General features: G+C 35.5%; 1 protein-coding gene across 23 annotated transcripts in view; it reads right to left on the reverse strand.

The window, feature by feature from the left end:
• The window catches only part of NEO1 (neogenin 1), a 245070-nt gene that overhangs the window by 103129 nt on the left and 119760 nt on the right, over nt 1-22181 (reverse strand). For all 23 annotated transcript variants that reach the window (XM_070575398.1, XM_070575477.1, XM_070575453.1 and 20 more), the window contains exons 6-7: nt 14479-14633; nt 12747-12867 (exon numbers count right to left, since the gene is read on the reverse strand). In XM_070575398.1, the coding sequence (XP_070431499.1) occupies nt 12747-12867; nt 14479-14633 (276 nt within the window). The remainder of the gene's footprint in view (nt 1-12746; nt 12868-14478; nt 14634-22181) is intronic.

Raw genomic sequence — 22181 nt, forward strand, 5'->3', positions numbered from 1 at the left:
AGTTCATTCTTTTTACTTCCTTTAAGTAGATGTAAAAGTTATAATTATTTGGTTTCTCTGTTTACTTACTTAATGTCTGTCTGTTAACAGAACATAAGCACTATGAAGGCAGAGAATCATGTCTGCTTGTTGGCTATTTCACCTTCACTACTTAGCATAATGGATACAGAATTTTATACAGCATATGGAATTTTGCTCAACAAATATTTACTGAATGAATAAATACATAGACAAGGTTTGTTAACTATTGCTAACTATTTGTTAACTAAGAGCTATCTCTACAAAGTGAGAATAGGGGAAGTAATGGTTAAAAAGTACATTTACTTTTATTTCAGTCAATTACGCATTCTTATTTTTGACAATGCACATGTGTTGTGTTTATTTAAAACTACTTCAGCGCAAGTTTAGTTTTAACCAGACCATTTCAGATGCCTTGCAATCTGGTCATATAAGACTTTTTCTTGTTTTGCTAATTTAAATGATCTAACTCAATACTAAATGAATTGTTGTTGTCTATTTAAAAAAATCGTCAAAGCTTGCTTCACGAAGCTAACGTTTTATCTTCATTTTAACTGAGTTTAATACTGACTACTAAATTCCCATTCAGTAGCATTGCCTTTGTACATTCCTTCCAATTACTATTACCTTAAAGTTACAGACAACTTAAAATTTACAAAATGCTTTACATAAATTATTCTATTTGCCCCTCAGAGGTGTGCTGTGCAGAGATCATTGTTCATACTTAAAGATAAGAAAACTGATGCTCAGAGAGATTAACCACCTCATCTATAGTAGAATTGGGACATGAAGCCAATACTTCAGATTTTTAGCACAAGATTTATTTCATTATACACATTGTGGCAGGTGGCAGGTAACATAAAATTATTAACTGGCAATGCCTCAATCTTTCTGCAAACAATATATCTATTTATTTCAATACCTAGACAGAAAAAGAGTTCTGAAATGCATCTTATATTTAATGCATATATTTCTAAAACAACTGCATTTAATAGAGTATTTGAGTGATAAGAGACTGAACAGATCATTTAATTCCTTCATTTTACAGAAAATAAAAAAATCACAGAATTTCAGTACCTGATCCAATCACTCAGCAAGTTAATGGCAGACAAGAACCAGGCATTGACATTAGATGCATTTTCAATCTTAGAAAGTTCCTAGACATGGAATTCATGATTAGCAAGTCAAATTTCATCACAGTTGTCTTGAGTTAAAACTTTTCTTAAAGTTATAATTACTGCTACAAAAAAAGCAAAATAACTAATTATAATTTATCCTTTGATTAAAATTAACACCAACTATTATATATCCCAATGCTTCAGATTTAAAATATTCCACTAATGACTAATAATTTCCTCTTATCTAGCCAACTTTTAATCATGCCAGGTCATTAGTCACTTATTCCAGAACTTCTATTATTCAATATTTACTTCGGATACTATATGGAATTTTTTACAAATGTGTCTGTCAGAAACAAAAAAGTGAAGCTCAATATGTATCCTTATCTACCACAGCCATAATATCCTAGAAGTCATGTAATGAGCTGCTAAAGTATGAATTTCCTTTACTAAAAACAAGTTCACGTTACTCCCTTTTCACCAACTCATCTTCCCTTACTGCAACTAAATAACTGCCAATTTTCAGATGATATGAGAGAACACACAGAGAAGAATCATATTTCTGTGTTTTCACATTTCAGTCTTATGTGATAATCTTGGAATCTATTTTTAAATTCAAAGTGACAGGAAGAAAGACTAATAAAAAGTAAAAAGCAAGACAAAAACACATTTTACCTTAATTCTGACTACTCTTAAGATACCTGCAATAATTTATATGCCAATACTCAAAAGAAAATCATTCAATAGACAATTATAAGACATAGTATTTTAGCATAAAATGACAGATAATATTAATTTGAACTGGTAGGAAATAAAAATAATACTATTATATTCAGTTAAATGTTTTAAAAGCCAAAAGATCTTCTAAAATCAAAAGAATTTGCTATTCCTAAAGATGCGTAAAAGTAAAATATTAAAAATTGCATTTTAAATGTTTTGGTTAAGAAAGTAAATTTGACATCGGACTGATAAAAACAGTGAATAAAACGGTGGTTGCCAGGGGCTGAGCAGTGGGGGAAATGTGAAGATGTTGGTCAAAGGGTACAAACTTCCAGTTATAAGAGGAATAAGTTCAGGAGAGGTAATGTACAGCATGGTGACATAGTTAACTATACCCTATTGTATATTTGAAAGATGATTTGAGAGGTGAACTTTAATGTTCTGACCACAACAAACAACAACAAAATGGTAATTATGTGAAGTAAAGGATGTGTTGACTAACCTTATTGTGGTAAACGTTTCACAATATATACGTGTATCAAATCACCACATTGTACACATGAAACTTACACAATGTTAAATGTCAACTGTATCTCAATGAAGCTGGGGAAAAGAAGGAACGTTTGAAACATAATCATTCTCAAATTCTACTTCCCAATTTGATTAGAAATTCTATTTTCAAAAAAAAAGAAATTCTGTTTTCTAGTGGCATTGCACAAATATTTTAACTGTAATTACGAAATTTTATTTAACCTTCAAAGGTGATAATTAACTTAAAAACCATGCTGCCCAATTTTATCACAGGCCAATTGCGGGTGCTCCAAAATATCTTCTTGAAGCCAAGCACTAGCTCACAAGCTGATGGCCAGTATTTATAGGCACACACTTGCGGGGGGAATCAGAAAATCCCTCTACAAAAATAAGACTTTGCGTTAAGGATGCTCAAGTACTTTCAACATTATTTTTAAACAAGGTACGTGAAGATAAGCACCATCACAACAGATTTCTTTCCACTTTCAATAATTTATTCCTGGTGTTTCCAGTGCTGTTTGTCTCTCGGAGGTCAGCCATAAAGGTTTGTTAGCTAACTCTCTGCAGTCCTCCTGCTAACAGTTCCTCCTTGGAGGTGGTCACTGCTGCACATCTCCCAGTTATTCACACACCAAGTCTAACTTTCTTATCTCATCTGTATGTTCTTTATCCTCCTGTGCCTCTTCTGCCTTTTTCCACCTACCCTCACTGTTTTTCATTTAAAAAGTTTTAAGTGAAACAGACTTCCACTGGCGGGAAATAACTTAGAATCACAAACTAACGCGGCTGAAAGGGATGTATCATATAGTCCAATGTTTGGCAAATTTTCTGTAGAGGACCAGAGAGTAAATATTTTAGGCTTTCGGGTCATATGGTCTCTGTCTAAACTCCTCACCTCTGCCATTACAGTGTGAAAATGACTACAGACCAGACATAGACAATCTGTAAACAAATGTGTGTCGCTATGTTCCAATAAAACTTTATTTACAAAAACAAGAGGCTGGCTGGATTTGGCCTGCGGGCCACCATTTGTCAACCTTAATCTTGTCCACCCTCCTTTGAATGTCCCTACATCAACGTTTCCCAAACTGCACCCTTTAAGATATCAATAAGTGTACTTTAAAAAAAAAAGCTCCATGGTGAAACAGACTTGGGAAATGGTACATATACACATTCTATTTTACTCTTGGAGAATCACAATGCTAATGAAGGCTAAGAGAAAAAGGCTCCAAGTGGGTGAGTTTCCATCCTTCTTCCTTTAGGCTGCTCAAGCCTCTAGTCCTTTTCCTACCAAATCAAGGGATATCAGCAAAGTCTACCAGAATTTGCTCTATTTAATTCCTGCAACACAACCGAATTCTTTTGTGAAGGAAATTGTTTGTAACTCAACTTCTATCTATGGTGTTTTTAGCAGAAAGTCCTCAAAATTATGTGTTTGGTTTCCTTTCTAAATTTCAGCACTGACTAAAAGGTGGCTTTAGTACCAAATTTAAAAAAGAAAAACCTTCACTGATAATAAAAGTAATATATGGTTATTTTAGCCAAGACATGGAAACAACCCAAGTGCCCACTGACTGATGATTGGATAAAGAAGATGTGGTGGATATATATATATACAATGGAATACTACTCAGCCAGAAAAAAAAAGAGAAAATCATCCCATTTGCAACAACATGGATGGCCCTGAAGGGAATTATGCTAAGGGAAATAAGCCAGACTGAGAAAGACAAACACCAAATGATTTCACTCACATGTGGAATCTAAACAAGCACGTGGACAAAGAAAACAGTTCAGTGGTTACCAGGGGAAGGGGTCTGGGGATGGGTTCAGGGGGTGAAGCGGAGCACTTACGTGGTGACAGACAAGAAATAATATACAACTGAAATTTCACAATGATGTAAACTATTATCAACTCAATTTAAAAAAAAGTAATACATGGTTATTTTAGAAAATTGAGAAAATATCACTACCCAAAGATAACTACTGTTAACATTTTGGTGTGAGAATATCTCAATGTGTGTGCATAATTTTTTAAGCTAAATTCAGATTATTTGGTTTATATGGATTTGTATTTTGCTTTTCTACTTGGCATTACATCCTGAGATTTTCCTGATATCATTAAAGGGTGTTCAAAGACATGGCTTTTAATGGCCAAATAACTTTTCCATCATAAAGTTATACTATAATTATTTTAACTACTTCCTCTATTTTGGGACATGTAAGTCATTTCCTATTCTTTCTCTCTTTATCTCTTTTAGTTTTTAAATTACCAATGCTGACATTAATAGTCTAGTCTTTGTCCAAATCTCTGATTTCTTCCTTAGGAAAAAACCCTAAAAGGACAATTAATGGGTTGAGTCAGTAATTTTTAAGATAAAATCATCCAAATGGTTTTAGTAAATGATGTAACAATTTACATTTTCACAAAGAGTGAAAGACACGAACCTAATCACACCCTAACCAGCCATTATAAAGTAACGCTCACTAAAAGATATAAAATATTTATTATTAAGTAAAAATGACATCTTACTGATTTTATATTTTTGATTGCGAGGTAGAATATTTGTCATGTTTAGAAACTACCTTTGTTTTATTGTGAACTATACGTTTATGTTATATCCATTTGTGAACATTCTTGTCATATTTAGAATATTAAATTTCTGTAATCCATGTGATATTCTTCCCTAGCATGTCTCCTCTTTAATTTAGTTAAGGTATTTCTCATACTTTATGTATAGAAGATTTAAATTTTTATACCCTAAAATACCAAATTTTTCATCCGTATTCTCTTTTATATGTAAAAGCAAATGGCAAGACTCCACTATCATCTTTTAACCTTTTCATGGATTCAATCTAAATTTTAACTCTCTATATTTTTATAAGTACATATGTAATTTAATTCTTTACAAATCACCACCTAATTGTCCATGTAGCATGTAATGTATAATCCTTTCAATCCACACTGATTTGACTTTTTTCATACATTCAAAAACTATGAAGTGCTATTTCTGCTATACAAGCTTCTTTTCCCAGCTTCTTTTACGCTATCCTATTTTTTAAATGTTGTGCACAAGACTGCGATTAAAGAAAAGATTAAAAGAAAATCAGCAGGATAGAACAGGTTCTATTAGAAATAATTTAAATAATTGGAATTGGCAAGAAGGAAAAAACAGTAAGGGAACAAATGCTATCTTTAAGTAGATAAAATAAGACATTGAGGTGTAAGTCCACAGAAAATAGTGGTGGTTTAAGGCAGAAACAAGAATGAATTTCCTGACCATTAAGAAAAAACACACAGCAAAAAAATTTATCAAAAGATTATAGTGATGATATCTATGGATATCTTCAAGAGGATATTCAGAAACAAACTTTAGATGACTAAGACATTCCTGTGAAGGCAGGGAATTAAGACTAGACAATGTCTGATGCCTTATAACTCCATTTACTGAAGAGAAAGTTAAGGAGTTTTAATTTTCAATAGTGTGAAAGACTACCAAAAGACGATTGGGAACACAGTATTCTCTACATACAAGAAAACAAACAATACTTAGCTGTCTTAATTTATAGCAAGAGAAGTTTGGTTAAAAATCTTGAAATCTATCAAAACCAAAACTTTTTTCTTCCTCAACCTCTTTCCTGACCTTATGACACAAACTGCCCCCTTCTGATTCTAGACATTTTTATCTGGTTTTCTATTATAATCCAAACTCAACATATCTTAAACTGATGTTTTACCTCCCTAAACAAACCAGCTCTATTACCTTCCTTTTCAAATTTATTGCCATAAAGTTGTTCCTAATATTCCCTCGTATACTCTTAAAGTTTATAGGCTTTGTACTGATGTCCTCCCTTTCATTCCTGATATTGGTAATTTGTGCTTTTCTCTATGATTCTTTTAAAAATTTTTTTTAAAGATTTTATTTTTTTCCTTTTTCTCCCCAAAGCTCTCCGATACATAGTTGTATATTCTTAGTTGTGGGTCCTTCTAGTTGTGGCATGTGGGATGCCGCCTCAGCATGGCTTGACGAGAGGTGCCACATCCATGCCCAGGATTCGAACTGACGAAACACTGGGCCACCGCAGCGGAGCACACGAACTTAACCACTCGGCCACAGGGCCGGCCCCTTCTCTGTTATTCTTGATCAGTCTGGTTAAATGTATTCCAATTTAACTGATCTTTTCAAAGAACCAGCTCTTGGTTTCACTTATTTTGAATTTTCTGTTTCATTTATTTCTGCTCTTTATCATTTCCTTCTTCTGAACTGCCTTAGATTTAATGTACTCTTTTTTATTTAGTTTTTAAAAGCTTCCCTCAAAACACTACTTTAACCTGCATTCTACAAATTTTGATGAGTAGTATTTTCATTTTCATTCAGTTCAAAATATATTCTAATTTCCTGTTTGACTTGTTGACACATGGATTATTTAGAAGGTTGTTTAATTCTCAAATATTTGAAGACTTTCCAGGTATCCATTACTGATTTCTAGTTTAATGCCACTGAGGTCAAAGAATATACTTTGGATGATTTAAATCCTGTCAAAGTATTGAGATGTGTTCTAAGGCTCTGAACCATTTAATGTAATTATTAATATGGATAGACTGAATTTCAGCATCTTTCTAGATGTTTCTTTATTTGTCCCATGTATTCATTGTTCCTTTTTTTTCTTTTCCTTACTTCTTTTAGATTGAGTAATTTTTAAGATTCCACTGTATTTCCACTATTCACTTATTAGCTATCTCTCTTTTTCTATTTTTCAGTGGTTTCCCCAAGGTTTATAATATGTATCTTTAACTTATCATGGTCTTTTATGGTCTACTTCAAATAATATTATAAAACTTGGTATGTAATATAAGAATCGTATTACAAGTTTATTTTCAATTCTACTGTACTTCATTCACTCTGTTTTTGTCATACATTTTAATTTTATATGTTATAAACTATTTTTTCCTTAGACCAGAGAGCATCAAACTAGGACCTGCTGCTTGTTTTTGTAAACAAAGTTTTCCTGGAAGAGTCAAGGCTGTTTGATTCGTACGGCTGACTTCATGCCACAAGCGCAGAGTTGAGTAGATGTGACAGACTTTTTGGCCTACAAAACCTAAAATATTTACTATCTGGTCCTTTACAGAAAAAGTTTGTGGGCACCTGTTTGGGCATTATCTCTTAAAGTGGTTAACATAAGAAAGAAAGAATTTTATATTTACTCTTGTTTTTAAACCACTCTCGCCTGCCTTGTTTCTTTGTGAAGATCCTCCAAGTTTCTGTCAGGTATCATACTACCACCTGAAGAACTTTCTTTAACATTTCTTGTAGCACAGGTCTCCTGACAATGAATTTTCTCAGCTTCTATTCTGAAAAGATCTTTATTTCACTTTCATTTTTGAAAGATAATTTTTGCTGGGTATATAATTTGAGTCGACTTCTTTTTCCTTTTAGGACTTTAAAAGTGTTGTTTATTGTCTTCTGACTTGCACCATTTCTAGGAAAAAGCCTGTGGTAATTTTTGTCTTTGCTCCTCTGCATGTGTCTTTTCAGAAATTTCTGGCCGCCTTCAGGAGTTTCCCATTAAGTTTCATTTTCAGTAGTTTGACTATGATGTGTATAGGTGTCTTTTCTTTTATTACTACTACTACTGCCATTATTATTAGTTTTCATCCTATTCGGGGCTATCTGGCCTTCTTCTTAAACCTGTGGTATAATCCCATTTATTTTTTTATTTTAATTTTTTGGCCATTATCTATTCAAATATTTGTTTTGTTCTGTTCTTGTTCTCGTTTTCTCGTGAGACTCCAATTTACTTATGTTGTACCATCTGATATTGTCCCAACTTAGATGCTCTGTTTGTCCCCTCCCTTTTATTTCAGTTTAAGTAATTTATGTTGAACTATCTTCAAGTTGATTGACTATTTCCTCAGCTACGTTGAATCTACTGATCAGTCTGAAAAAATGCTTCATCTCTGATACAATGTTTTTTATCTTTTATAGTTTCCTTCCTCTGGTTGTGGAATCCTTTACCTTCTGGACAAATGCAAGTAGCTCCAAACTCTTTATGGTTTCCATCTTTCTGCCAAAATTTCTCATCTGTTCATTCAAGTTATCTAATGTTTTCCACTAAATATATTAACACACTACTAATAATTAAAGTTCCTGTTTGATAGTTCTAATATCTGTGTCTCCTGAATTTGGTTCTGTCAATTGCTTTATCTCCTAACAACAGGCTGGTTTTCCCTTGCTTTTTCTGTTTTTTTCCAAACATTTTTGATTGAATGATGAGCATCATGTATAGAGCAGCAGAGACTAAGATGATTATTATTTACACTTGGAAACTGGCATGTCTGTTCTTCTGTCAAACCATTAGCGTGGAGGAGTTTAGTCTATTTAGACAGGAATTGAGCTTGCTGTGGATCTGTTGTTATAATTACTTTCAGCACACCACAGGTTTCAAAGTCTTCTACTGGTAGAATACCATTGTCTTGTGTTTGAGGTCAGAGATGAGGAGCTGGAGAGTTTTTCTCAATTTTCCTGTTTCTGTCAACCACTCCTGCATGCCTCTACCACAAAGGCACCTGTCTCCAGCTTCCAGACCTCCCAGTGGCAGAAAGCTTTTCTGTTTGTTACTTGGTGACAGGCTCACGGTTGGGGCAGGTGGGATTTTCAGTTGTCCTGGTCCAGCCTCAGTATTAGGTGGGCCCTGTGGCTCTCCTTTCTCTGGCGGCCAAAATGCGCTTTGTATTTGTGTTAGTCTTGAGTGGCAGTTTCCTACTCTTCCCCCAGAAGTAAAAGACCTCTCCTAGGTATTGCTGCAGAATCTTGGGGCCCAAAATGGCTTTCTCCACCTCTTTCAGAGTTATAGGGTTTTTCTCTTCTTACCCTTCCCCCAGCAGCAATGGGTCTTTGCCTGTGTCCTGGGGACCAGAGGGTTCCTCCTCTGAGAAGCAGAGGTGTTTTGCTTCTAATCTCTCTTCAGAAATTTATAAAATAAGGTTTTCTTCCCTTCCCACATTGGTCTGAGGCTTAAGGGAGTCGGAGTCAATGTCTGGGCTTTGTGCCTATCTCGCTGCAGCCAGAGATCACCTTCACCTCTACACCACCAAGATGATTTTCTTGAGTCTCTGCCTTGCCCTCAATCTTAAAAGTGAGTGCCCTGTGGAGCCCTAGGGAAATGTATTTGCAAGCAAGTATGAACTCTGCTTTTATCTGGGGCCCCCACGATATTCCAACCTAGTCCATACTTAGTCTTTAACAATCAGCTAAAATTTTAGCCAATTTCTTTGTAACCACTTTTATGGAAGCCATCTCTTTCTCTCATGCTCTGCCAAAGGTGAAACAATTCATGACCATTCACCGGGGGAGGGGATTGTCCAATTCTTTGGAATTTAGGTTACTTGAGTGCTTTGCAAACTCAGCTGTCTGATGGGCTAAGAGAAACTGTGATTTTGTAAACCATTCAGCTTTTTATTAGAGGTGAGGATGGGCTGTTCTGTGCACAAACTTTACATCCTGAGGAGATAAGAGAAATCCTCTTCCATTTCAATTCACCTTTGTTTTCTATTTTTGGAAAGGCGTCACCATTCTTCCAGGCACCCAGATAAAACCTTGGAAGTATCTCTGACTTCTCTACAACAATGTTTAATATCCAATCAAGGGATAAAGTCTGGATTAGATAAATTACTGATATTTCCTTATTAGGATCCTTTCTTTCTATTTCTCTAGTGTAAGTACTTACCATCTCACAATGGTCTCTTATTAGTATTATTCCTTCAACCAGTCTCCTCCACTCTGCCGCCTTCTAATTAAACCTGCCTTTATCATCAGATTGCCTTTCTGCAGTACTGCTCTGTTTATAATCAAAGCCACGACCAATCTGATCCTTTTGTTTTGCCTTAACAGGCCACCTTCCGGAGGAACACGTACTCAGACTGTACTACTTCCATACTGACCCAGGTCCTCTTTTTAATATCTGGAAATCTTATCACTCAAGGTCTATTACAAAGGGGACCCTTTCCATGAAAAAATTTCCCTGATCTCACAGACAGAATTCCTTTCTTCTGAATTGTACGCTGTTTTATTTGTACTATAAAAATAACACTTATTAGGGGCTGGTATTAAAGCTGTACACATCTCTTACAATACCGTAAACTCCAGAAAGGCTGAGATCAAAACTTATAAATTGTTATATTCTATCTTTTAGTTTTCCCACATAAATATTCATCCTGCAAATTAAAATAGCAAAATTAATAACATGATACTTACTTTCCTTCCTTAAATGCATCCCTGACAAGGTCACTAAAAAATTTTGCCAGGCCACAAAATGTTGTCTGTTTTTGAAACGTTGTCTCAAAAGGGGAAACACACACATAATACAACTATAATTATTACGCCATCCAAGCATTTTCAGAAAAAAGCCCTATTAGGATTAGTTTAGGGACCTCCTACCATAGCCAACCACTTAGACTGTGGGAGTTAAATCTGTAACGGTAATCCTAAACACAAATATACTGAAATCCCTTTATTTAGTTCTATGTAACTAACCCCAAGAGAGCCGTGAAGTTTACTAAGGAAAATCACTGCCACTAATAAAAAGAAATAAGCCTATCTACCTCACTAACTCTGTTAGTCTCTCACTGGGTAACCATACTCAGGCATTCTGCCAAGACGGAAAAGTGACATGCTTTTACTAAATTTTCAATGAACAGGGAAAGGTATAATCACAGACAAACATAGGAAGAAAAAGAGCAATTCTAATATTATATGCTTTTTTATAATAGTACTATCAAATACATTTTCAAGAAATAGCATATAAAAATCCTACATGTTATTTTAGTGAAAAGCCAGAGTTAGGTGCCATCTTTGCAGTTAGCTTCCCTGGCTAGACTATACGGCTGGGACCAAACTGGAACCTGAACTTACTTGAACACCAGATCAGATGTCTGGCATCTTTTTCACACATTTTTGAGAAATTCACAAAATGAAAAATGCTTTTCTTGCTAAAACAAATAATACATCTGACAGTTATCCTTATCAATTTAACACAGAACTGTTATCCAGCAATTCAACTTCCAGTAATTTAGTATGAGAAAATCATATAAAGAAGTTCAGCATAGTGTTGTTCATGATAGTAAAAAACAAGAAATAAATTTAAACGTTAGCCAACAGTCACTCATTTATATAAAACTAAGTGTATATATTTGATGCAGATCTATATTTACTGACATGGAAAGATGTCCACAGCATGCTGTTGCAAGAAAATAGGTTATAAAGCCACAGATACGTCTGTATGTGCTTATATGTAGTATTCCTAGGTGGCAGGATTTGGAGCATGTGCCAGTTATCAATTTATTGCCTCTCAGCTCCAAATTCATACTTTATTGCCTGCTCTGCAAAAATGAACCTGGGCCCTTTATATATTTTTCCTTTGCCAGCTGACACATGTGCTAAACTCTATCAGTCAGGGTGCTGGAGAGCAGCGTCCCCAGCACCAACCCCTCAGATGGTCTTGCAGCAGAATGCCTTCAGTGCGACACTTCCTTGTGAACAGCTTTCCCCAGCACACCAGACCGTGGCTGTGTGCAAGTTTTGACAGCACAGCAGCACAGCAACTTCTCTGCCATCCAGGAAACCACGGTGACACCCTCTCCAACATGGTCTGGATGTCAGCCCTGAGGGGAGCCTCTTCCTGAACATTCTCTCTCAGACTTAGAGATTGTGGCTACTCCTTATATCTGTCATTCTTATATTCATTAGTGTTCTCTTTACTTCTTGCTAGCCAACCCCTTGTTACTCCAATCCCACTACAGACAATAATTCCTTACATTAAAAAATATTTAATTCTTTAGTTTTTGCTCAAATTCCTGTGGAGCTTTCCTAGAATTCACCCTGACTGATCCAGGGTGGAGTTTTTGCCCCCACTTTTACTTTTCAATGTTGTCTAAATTTATAATAAACATTTTTTTTGTGATAATCAGAAAAGGCAAGGTAATTTTACTTTAGAAAGATTGGAAAATTCAACACAAAATAAACATTAAGTAAAGTTTTCCTATTTTAATAGAGCAGAAATATATTTGTGAGATTAAAATGACTGAAATCAGAAGAACATTCATTTGTGTAAGATTATAACTGCCCAGTTTTTCTTTTTAATGCCAATTTCTTTGCAACATTATCAAAAATTGTGTTTCTAGGTCATTCTAAGCAGTAGAAATGATTCAAACTATTTTCTTCTCTTCGTTAGGCCATACATTGGCCTTTACAAACGGGTTATTCATCATGAGGAATCCTGGAGTGAGAGGTACTGTGACAGGTACAAGCTCCTCAAACACATGCTTAGCCTCTGTTATCTTACTGTCTCAGCTCCTCTTACCATGTTCAAGGATTATCAGTTGTGCTCCAGCCTGTGCATTTCCAACATCATTCTCAGCAATGCATTGATAGAACCCTTCATCTGACTTCACCAGACCCAAAACTTGAAGATTATGTTCCTTCTGAGGAATAAAAATATAAATAAAATTTTATGATTCAACTGATAAGCATTAGTTCAAAATCTCAAGGATGTGCTTTTTCTGGGGAGGGAAAACAAGTAAAATTGTATGACTCAGTTACTGAATATTATCTACCTCCGTGACAGTTAAGGTAAGTCAATTTTACTGACAATGTACTGACTTCACTAACTAGAACAGGAAAGACGGTCATTAACAGTAAAGAACTTTACGGAAAGTCACACTCACAGTGTCTGCAGACTTACACACTGCTTGGAAAAATATCTGGCATGCAATACCATGTAACTATAGTGAAAGTCTGAATTTGTGAATTCAAGGCATTTTTTTAAGATTATCTCTAATATCAACAGTTCTAACAGATTAGACTACAGTAAGATAAATGAGGCTGCATATATATGAGCATTTCTTAAACTATAAAATAGCATATGAATGCCAACTATTGTTATTTATACAATACAATATGGTTTTAAAACTTTTAAAAATAGTATGGGGGCCGGCCCGGTGGCACAGTGGTTAAGTCTGCATGCTCCGCTTCAGCAGCCCAGGGTTCACAGGTTCAGATCCCAAGTGCAGACCCAGACACACACCGCTCATCAAGCCATGCTGTGGTGGTGTCCCACATACAAAATAGAGGAAGCGTGGCACAGATGTTAGCTCAGGGCCAATTCTCCTCACCAAAAAAAAAAAAAAAAAAGTATGAAAACAATGATAAAAGTAAAAATGCTAATTTAACCATCACATGTTGCCTTTTAGTTAAGGTTAAATACTTGTGAACTACTTTTTGTAACATATGAGATTAAGCACTTCAAAAATAGAAAATCTATTCTTACTAAGAATGAATTACTCATAAGAGAAATCTGTAATGAGACATTAAGTCTTTAACAACCATAATTACTTCTGATTATTTTTATGTCATGTATGCATCTTGAGATACGTCGTTAATCCTTATCACTAATATCTAGATAATTCTATTACTAGGATGTTAGATAACAATAATAGCAGATAACATTTACTAAGCATTTACTATATATAAAGTAAAAAGCAATAATGGCTAAGTATTCTTAAATACATTTAACACTAATTATTTACTTTTGCATTTACTTTTTAAAAGAATCTTTATATCTATTGTCACAACCATTGTCCACCATTGGGACATGCTTGTTTTCAAGGGTCTGGGCATCAGCATACGCAGGACAGATTTCTGCTCCTTGAATAGAGAGCTATCAATGAAGACAACTGGTGTACGCATGTGTGTGCACACACACAGACACAGGAAAATGATTACCCAGAAAATGGTGGTAGCTGTGTTTAAGAGTGCTAGCATATTTGAATAGGAGTACCAGATTGCTGGTCAGGAGATCTGGACTTTAGGCTTAGTTCAACCACTGATTTGCTATGTGATCTTACATAAGCTACCAAAATATTTCTGGGCTCAGTTTTCTCATCAGTCAATGAAAAGATTACGTTCTCCACGTGAATTTTTCTATCTTCATCTGTAGTACGTAAACTGGCATATAGAAGGTAACAGATCTCTTGGTGACATTTAAAGACATTTAAGGTTTCAGAGATAAGTGTCCTTCTTTGAAAAATACTTACTACGATCTTAAAGTAATCACTTGGGATAACCATATCCCCATTCTTGACCCACTTCACAGTTGGAGCTGGTTTTCCAGTCACTTCACATTCAAATATAATATCCATAGATTCATGAGCATAGATATTAGTAGGCTGCTTCAGGAATTCAGGTTGGGCTTTAAAATAGAAAATAAATTAAGATATTAATGAAAATAAAAATAGGTAGCTATTCATATTTCAAGTAATTTTTAAAAATCAGAATTTACAGGATTTTTACTTATTTTTTGAGGCTTTCACATAAGCATATAACAAACACGTTTAAAACATACGTTAGTAACACAATATCTTTAAAAATTGATATTCTGGTATAATCAACTAGAAGAATAATTATAATTTCTGAGTTTTCTTGTTGAGAAATATTTACTAAGTTGAGTATACTGAAAGTATGAATGTTCTGTCTAAAAATGAATATTAAAGACTATTCCCCTAAGATTTATACCATTTTGGAAGAGTCATAATTAAAATTCAAAAAGTTGAGAAGACTGACATTAACTTTTCAGTCAGCTTGATGAGTAACTAAAACAAAAAAAGTAACAATGTCACATTAGAGGCCTTAAATAGTTCACTCAGGTAACACATTCACATCCCTCATTACATGAAACACTCAACACACAGCGACACACTCCCATTAGTAACATCCCTCATTACATGAAATGGTTTTGAAGGGTGGGAGGAAGAATGGTAGGATCTTCGAGGAAAAGTTAAGAGTACTTGAAAAAGCCTGCATATTCCAGTATCTCCCTTTCCCCTTGCCCCAAAGTTGTAAATCATTAACTTGTAAATAACAGATTCATCAAGATTTTGAATTAGAAGGGTAAAGGCAGATCATCTAGTCCAACTTCCCACCTACTGCTATAATCTCTTGTACAGCATCCTACCGACCCGGGAACTCCCTATATCACAGAGCAGCAGGCTCCACTCTAGGGAGGTTCTATTGAAAAAACAATGATGGGGCTGGCCCAGTGGTCTAACAGTTAAGTTCACGTGCTCTGATTCTGCAGCCCCGGGTTTGCCAGTTTGGATCCCAGGCACAGCTCATCAAGCCATGCAGTGGTAGGTGTCTCACATATAAAACAGAGGAAGATGGAAAATTAACTCGCGGCCACTCTTTCTCAGCAAAAAGAGGAGGATTTGCAGTGGATGTTAGCTCAGGGCTAATCTTCCTCAAAACAAACAAAAGACAATGATGACAACAGCAGCAGCTTTCTTTTTTTCTTTTAATAGTTGAGCTAAAATGTGCTTGGCTTGCTGCGATTTTGTCTAGGATTCTGTTGCATCTGTGGCAATTTGACATCTTAACAATATTGAGTTTTCCTTTCCTTGAACATGGTGTCTCTCTCCATTTATCTAGACCTTTAGTTCCTCTCATCAATGTTTTATAAATTTCAATATACAAATCTTGTTCATACTTTGCTAGGTGTATCCCTAAGTAATGCACATTTTTTTGTGATATTTTAAGTGGTACTTTATTTTTTTAGTTTCCAATTCTTCACTGCTAGTATGTAGAGGTGAAACTGATTTACATATATTGACCTTTGATCCTGTGGTCATGCTAAACTCACCCCTTAATTCTAGCAGCTTTCTATACACAATTCTTGGATTATCTACATAGACCATCATGTTGTCTGTGAATAGAGACAGTTTTATTTCTTCCTTTCCAATCTGCTTTCCTCGTTTTTCATTTTCTTGCCTATTGCACTGGCTAGAGTGAGGCAGGTTCTGGGAAGAAGTCCAGACTAGCTTTCAAATTCGGGTAAGTGAAGAGTAAAAGCACAGACAGCAGGTGGAACCTGAGGTTAGCAGTAGGAGCCAAGAAGGGAAAGAATGTATAATCTTAAGAAGAAACACACTCATGGTGATGGAAGATCAAGAAAACATAAGTCTAGGTGAAATCAGAGAAATCTATTAATAGTGAATTTGACTATCCTTTCAAACATTGATTAGCCATTTGTATTTATTCTTTTGTGAATTATCTATACACATACTCTGACATTTTTTTCAATTAGAGTGCTCACAATTTTATTATCTATATATAGAGCTTTTCACATAACGCCAGTTACCAATTTATGGCCTCTCAGCTCTAAATCTATGGGTGAGGACCTTTGCCAGCTGGTACAATGTTCGACTTTGTTAATACAGGGTGCTGGAGGGACAATGCAAAGTACAGCAGAGGAAAGGCCATATCTTTCATGTTGGGGTGTGTTTTTCTTCTGGCCCCTCTGGCGTGACAGCTACAGGGTGTGTGAAGGACCCATTGATGATTAGTCTCCTACAAGTTTCTCTGCTCAGTCTCTAGTAAGTTTCTCCAGTTTACTCCAGCAAGTGGCTTTCTGAAGACCAGCTCTGACCTACAGTACCCCACTGGAGTGCGTGCAGCATACCAAGTGACTCATGACACCCCTCCAAGGCAACTTCCTGCTCAATCCATCAGGGCCATGGCACCCCAGCAGGTGGCTTTCCACACATGCTCAGCCCTGTGCCATCCAGCAGGCAATCTCCTGTGGACCAGCTTGGTTCATGGCTGTGTCCTCTGGCAGCAACTATACTCTCTCCAAGGTGTGAATCACAACTTTGGGTAGGGGTGCCCTCTTCCAAATTTGTTCCTTTTTTGGATTCTCTCTCACAGCTCTAGAGGTAATAGTGGATCCTTATATTTACTAGTTCTGTATTCTTTATAGAGTCTTATTTTATCCTTTTTAGTAGTTAAAACATCTTTTACTAGTTAATGATTCTTTTTATCAAGTTTTCCTTATTCAAATTCCTGATGTGATTTCTGGCTCCTGATTGGACCCTAACTAATACAGTTAGATACTAATCCTTTCTCATACATGCTACCAATATTTCTTCTCAGTTTTTTCTTTTGTTTTTTAATTTTAGGATCTGTTGTGACACCAAAGTTTCAAATTTATATGTGGTAAAATTTATTAGTCCATTCTCTTTTGGTATTTATATTTCATTACTCTTACTCCAAAGGATTTCCCTGCTTTCATACTATAAAAATATTCACTTACATTTTCTCCTACTATGTCTATGAAACAATCTGGACTTCACTAAGTATCCAGCTTTATATGTTTCCAAATGGCAACTCCAGTAGTCCCAATAAGAGTAACTGATTTGAAATAGTTTTAATATTAAAATCCTATATACTCTAGGGGGTGTTATTTCTGGATACTGAGTGGTTTCCTTGATCTGTCTATTCCTAGGCCAGAACCACCAACTTACTGAATGTAACTAAATAATATTTTTAAATATTTGGCAGAATAAGTACTTTCCCTTTATTCCTTTATTGACTGAAAATTTTCCCATCATACTCATTAAGCTATTTTTTTCCCAGATGAATTTAGACTCATCTTTGGTTAAGTTTCTCTGTTCCTTCTCAAAGAAAACAAACAAGAACAAACTAGAGTTTTCATCTGAAGTGCAATAAATTTTAGATGCAGGAAAAATGAACATATTTGCAACTCTGAGCACTTCTATTTAAGACTAGATTATTTACATTTACTTGGATACTATTCAATAATGACTTATCATAAAGATTGTGTAATGATGGAAGTCAAGAGACCTATAGTTGAGTTCTGGTTCTACCACTAGACATTTTGCTGACCACTGGTTTCAGTTTGCTCCTACACTGAACAGTGAACTCAACTAGACTATTCCTAAGTACACTAAGATCTCTAACCAACTGTGTTTCAATGATTTTAGTTAATCATTGATATATGATAATTAATACCTAAAATTCACGAGTGCTTTCCACTTATTATCATTTACTTCCCACAACAACCCTATTATTTAGGTATTATTATATTATTTCCATTTTACAGACAAGGGACACTAACACAGACAAGCTAAGCAGCTCTATATGATCACATAACTTAGCTAGTGACAAATCTGGATTTTGAACCTAGGCAGTCGGACTCAAAATTCTATACTCTTCTAACTTTTTTTTTTAAAGATTTTATTTATTTATTTTTTTCCTTTTTCTCCCCAAAGCCCCCCAGTACATAGTTGTATATTCTTCGTTGTGGGTCCTTCTAGTTGTGGCATGTGGGATGCTGCCTCAGCATGGTTTGATGAGCAGTGCCATGTCCGTGCCCAGGATTTGAACCAACGAAACACTGGGCTGCCTGCAGCGGAGCGCGCGAACTTAACCACTCGGCCACGGGGCCAGCCCCCTCTTTAACTTTTTATTTTATAATAAAGAATAATAAACACCAGGTACTTGTAGCTTCAATTATCAACTCACATCCAATACTGTTTCATCTATATTCCAACACATCCCATGCCCCTCCCCATATTACTCTGAAAGCAAATCCCAGGTATTGCATTATTTCATATATAAATACTTAAGTACCTCTGCAAAACAAGAACTTCCATTTCTAAACAAAGTCATGATACCATCGTCAGGTTAGTATCTACAATAATTTCTTAATATCATCAATTATCCAATTAGTATTTACATTTCACTAATTGGCTTATGTTTAAAAAATGACTTATTTTATTTGAATTGGGCAAAGTGCATTTATTGATATTAATTTGTTTCTTACATGTTTTCAAATCTACAGGTTCCTCCTTTGTCTCTTATCTTTGTTTGCAATTTAAGTCATTTATCCTGTAAAGTTTCCTGCAGTGTCTTTTTTTCTTTTACTTTGAGGAAGACTGGCCCTGAGCTAACATCCATGCCCATCTTCTTCTACTTTATATGTGGGACGCCTGCCACAGCATGGCTTCATAAGTAATGTGTAGGTCCACACCAGGGATCCAAAGCAGTGAACCCCAGGCCACTGAAGTGAAGCACGAGAACCTAACGGCTACGCCACCGGGTCGGTCCCCCTGCAGTCTGTCTTTTGCTGACTGCATTGCCATGGTGGTATTTAACATATCTGTCCCATATACTGGCAGTTAAATATAGAAGCTTGATTGGAGTCAGGCTTTTTTTTTTTCAAGACTACTTCATAGGTAGTGCTGTATCCAACAGGAGGGTTCATGATGTGTGACTGTCTCTCTTTCTGTGATGTCAAACAAGTCTTGCTTCTAATCCTGTTTTCCCTATCCTAAGCCCTCCCTTCCCATATAGGTAGCCATTTCAAGTGTTTTTGTGTGGTTTATCCTTCCATTTGTAAAATTATAAGCAAACACACACAAAATCTGTCCCCCCTCCTCGTTTAAATACTAACATACTAAGCAATTATTTTCTACCTTCAAAGCCTGCAACCTTAACCACTATGGCACCATGCTTCTGGGGAACTGACATATTCCTTATATTCCTTGAGTCTAAAGAACTGAGGTTTCCCGAAAGGCAGAGTGTGTAATTCTGGAAAACACAGCAAAATCCTCTTTTAAAAAAAATCCAATAAATATAATGATAGTATGCATTTTTAGTAAACAGACTTTCAAAGACTATTAGAAAAAAATCATCACACTCTTCAAGTTATCATTTACTTTTGCCTTTCATGAATTATAAAATAATGCCTTTAAAATGTTCTCTGGATTTTAATTCCTCTGTAGATAGTATTCACACCAATTAAACACAATGTAAGAGCAGATGTTTGTGGTTGGGAAGTTAAATTGATAACCAGAGAGCAAATGAGTCAATTACCATAAGAAAATCAGTGTTGTAATGGAAGATTATGTATTTTGTTACCAAAGAGATAATTAAGCTTCAAATTCTCTTTGACAGCTCCCTATCCCTTCTAATGCCATCATCATTACAAGAATAATTTTAATTGCTAAATGCATAAGTTGAATCTAATACTAAAACATATTATACTTGTAAAATTCTTTTACTGGAAACATCACTTAATTCCATCACTGTTACATAAATGCTGGAAACTGCCGCTCAATTCAAACAGAAACAACACAGGGCCAACAGCAACGTTTCAAGGTTACTTTATTACGCTGTTATTTGGAAGATTATAACAGTTTCCATTTACATTAGCTCTAAAATGTTGGAGTATCCATTGCTTGATTTTAAAAGTTAAAGCTTGAAATTCTTAAAAAGCTCTTTAAGTAGAGAAATAAAGCAATTGTGTCCATTTTATGTTAAACTGCACACTTGGTCTTAAGCTTCTTTTCAATAATTCACAAAATTACATGTTAAGTCCTAAAAAAAACCCAGGCATCTAACAGCCTGAAATCCCTTCAGGGGTGGTGTTTGACAGTCTAATCGCAAGTCTGCTAAGTATTGGCTCAACTAACAAAGCAAAAATACATTAGAACGCTCCAACTTTTCTTGAGAAAGGTTCTTGTTCCAATGAAGGTGAATAAGTTTTACTTAATCTCCAGGAGAAACAGGTGAAATCGGAACTATGAAGCAACATTATGACAAAGCTGCCACACGACCTTGAAATTAGATTTCTATCTTTCCATCCCCACAGCGCCAGCTCCAGTTTCACTGCTCTCTCTCAAACCTACCCCTCAACTTAGCTAACAGGTACTCACCCTTCAGATCTTAAGTAAAAATCATTTCCTTAAAGAAGCTCTTCCTGATTGACAGGCTGCCAATTTCCCTCCCCATTCCTAGGCCATTGCTGCCCTATTTATCACTGAAACCCCAGTGGCCTAAACCGTAATGGGTGCTTGATGCGTATTTATTGAAACAAATGGTTTCTTGAATTCTAAAAATTCCATTAAGCAGCACTGCCAGAGAACTGGATATTCAGGATAAGAATTTTTCAAGGATTCTCAAGTTTCTCAAGGATTCAATGTTTTATACCACTATATATATATATATACACACATAGTTCATAAATCTATCCTTTGCTATCTGTGAATTTTCTGCATGAGTTTTAAACTTTGCTTTTAAATGTGTATGATAACATAAAATCTTAATAAGCATGTCATTTCAGCACTCACATTTATGTTTAGATTTACAAGTTGGCTCTGTGATCACAGAATTTTTTTTCTAATTGAGGTTATGATAGTTTACAACATTGTGAAATTTCAGTTGTACATTATTACTTGTCAGTCACCATAGAAGTGCGCCCCTTCACCCTTTGTGCCCACCCCTCAAAACCCCCTTCCCCCTGGTAACCACTAAATAGTTTTCTTTGTCCATGTGCTTGTTTATCTTCCACGTTACAAGTGAAATCATGTGGTGTTTGTCTTTCTCTGTCTGGCTTATTTCACTTAACATAATACCCTCAAGGTCTGTCTGTGTTGCCAATGGGACAATTTTGTCTTTTTATGGCTGAGTAGTATTCCATTGTGTATGTATGTATACACATATACACACACAGATATAACTATATAAATATATGTATATATTTATATATACATATCTTCTTTATACAATCATCAATGGACACTTGGGTTGCTTCCACATCTTGGCTATTGTGAAGAGTGCTGCAATGAACAGAGAGGTGCATAAATCTCTTTGAATAGGTGATTTCATGTTCCCTGGATAAATACTCAGTAGTGGGGTAGCTAGGTCACATGGTATTCCTATTTTTAAGTTTTTGAGAAATCTCTATACTGTTTCCACAGTGGCTGCACCTGTTTGCATTCCCACCAGCAGTGGATGAGCATTCTCTTTTCTCCGCAACCTCTCCAACATTTGCTACTTTTTGTCTTGGTGATTATAGCCATTTTAATGGGTGTAAAGTGCTATCTCAGAGTAGTTTAGAATTGCATTTCACCAATGCTTAGTGATGTTGAATACCTTTTCA

The sequence above is a fragment of the Equus przewalskii genome, chromosome 1 (assembly GCF_037783145.1).
Source record: "Equus przewalskii isolate Varuska chromosome 1, EquPr2, whole genome shotgun sequence".
Classification (NCBI taxonomy): Eukaryota; Metazoa; Chordata; class Mammalia; order Perissodactyla; family Equidae; genus Equus; species Equus przewalskii.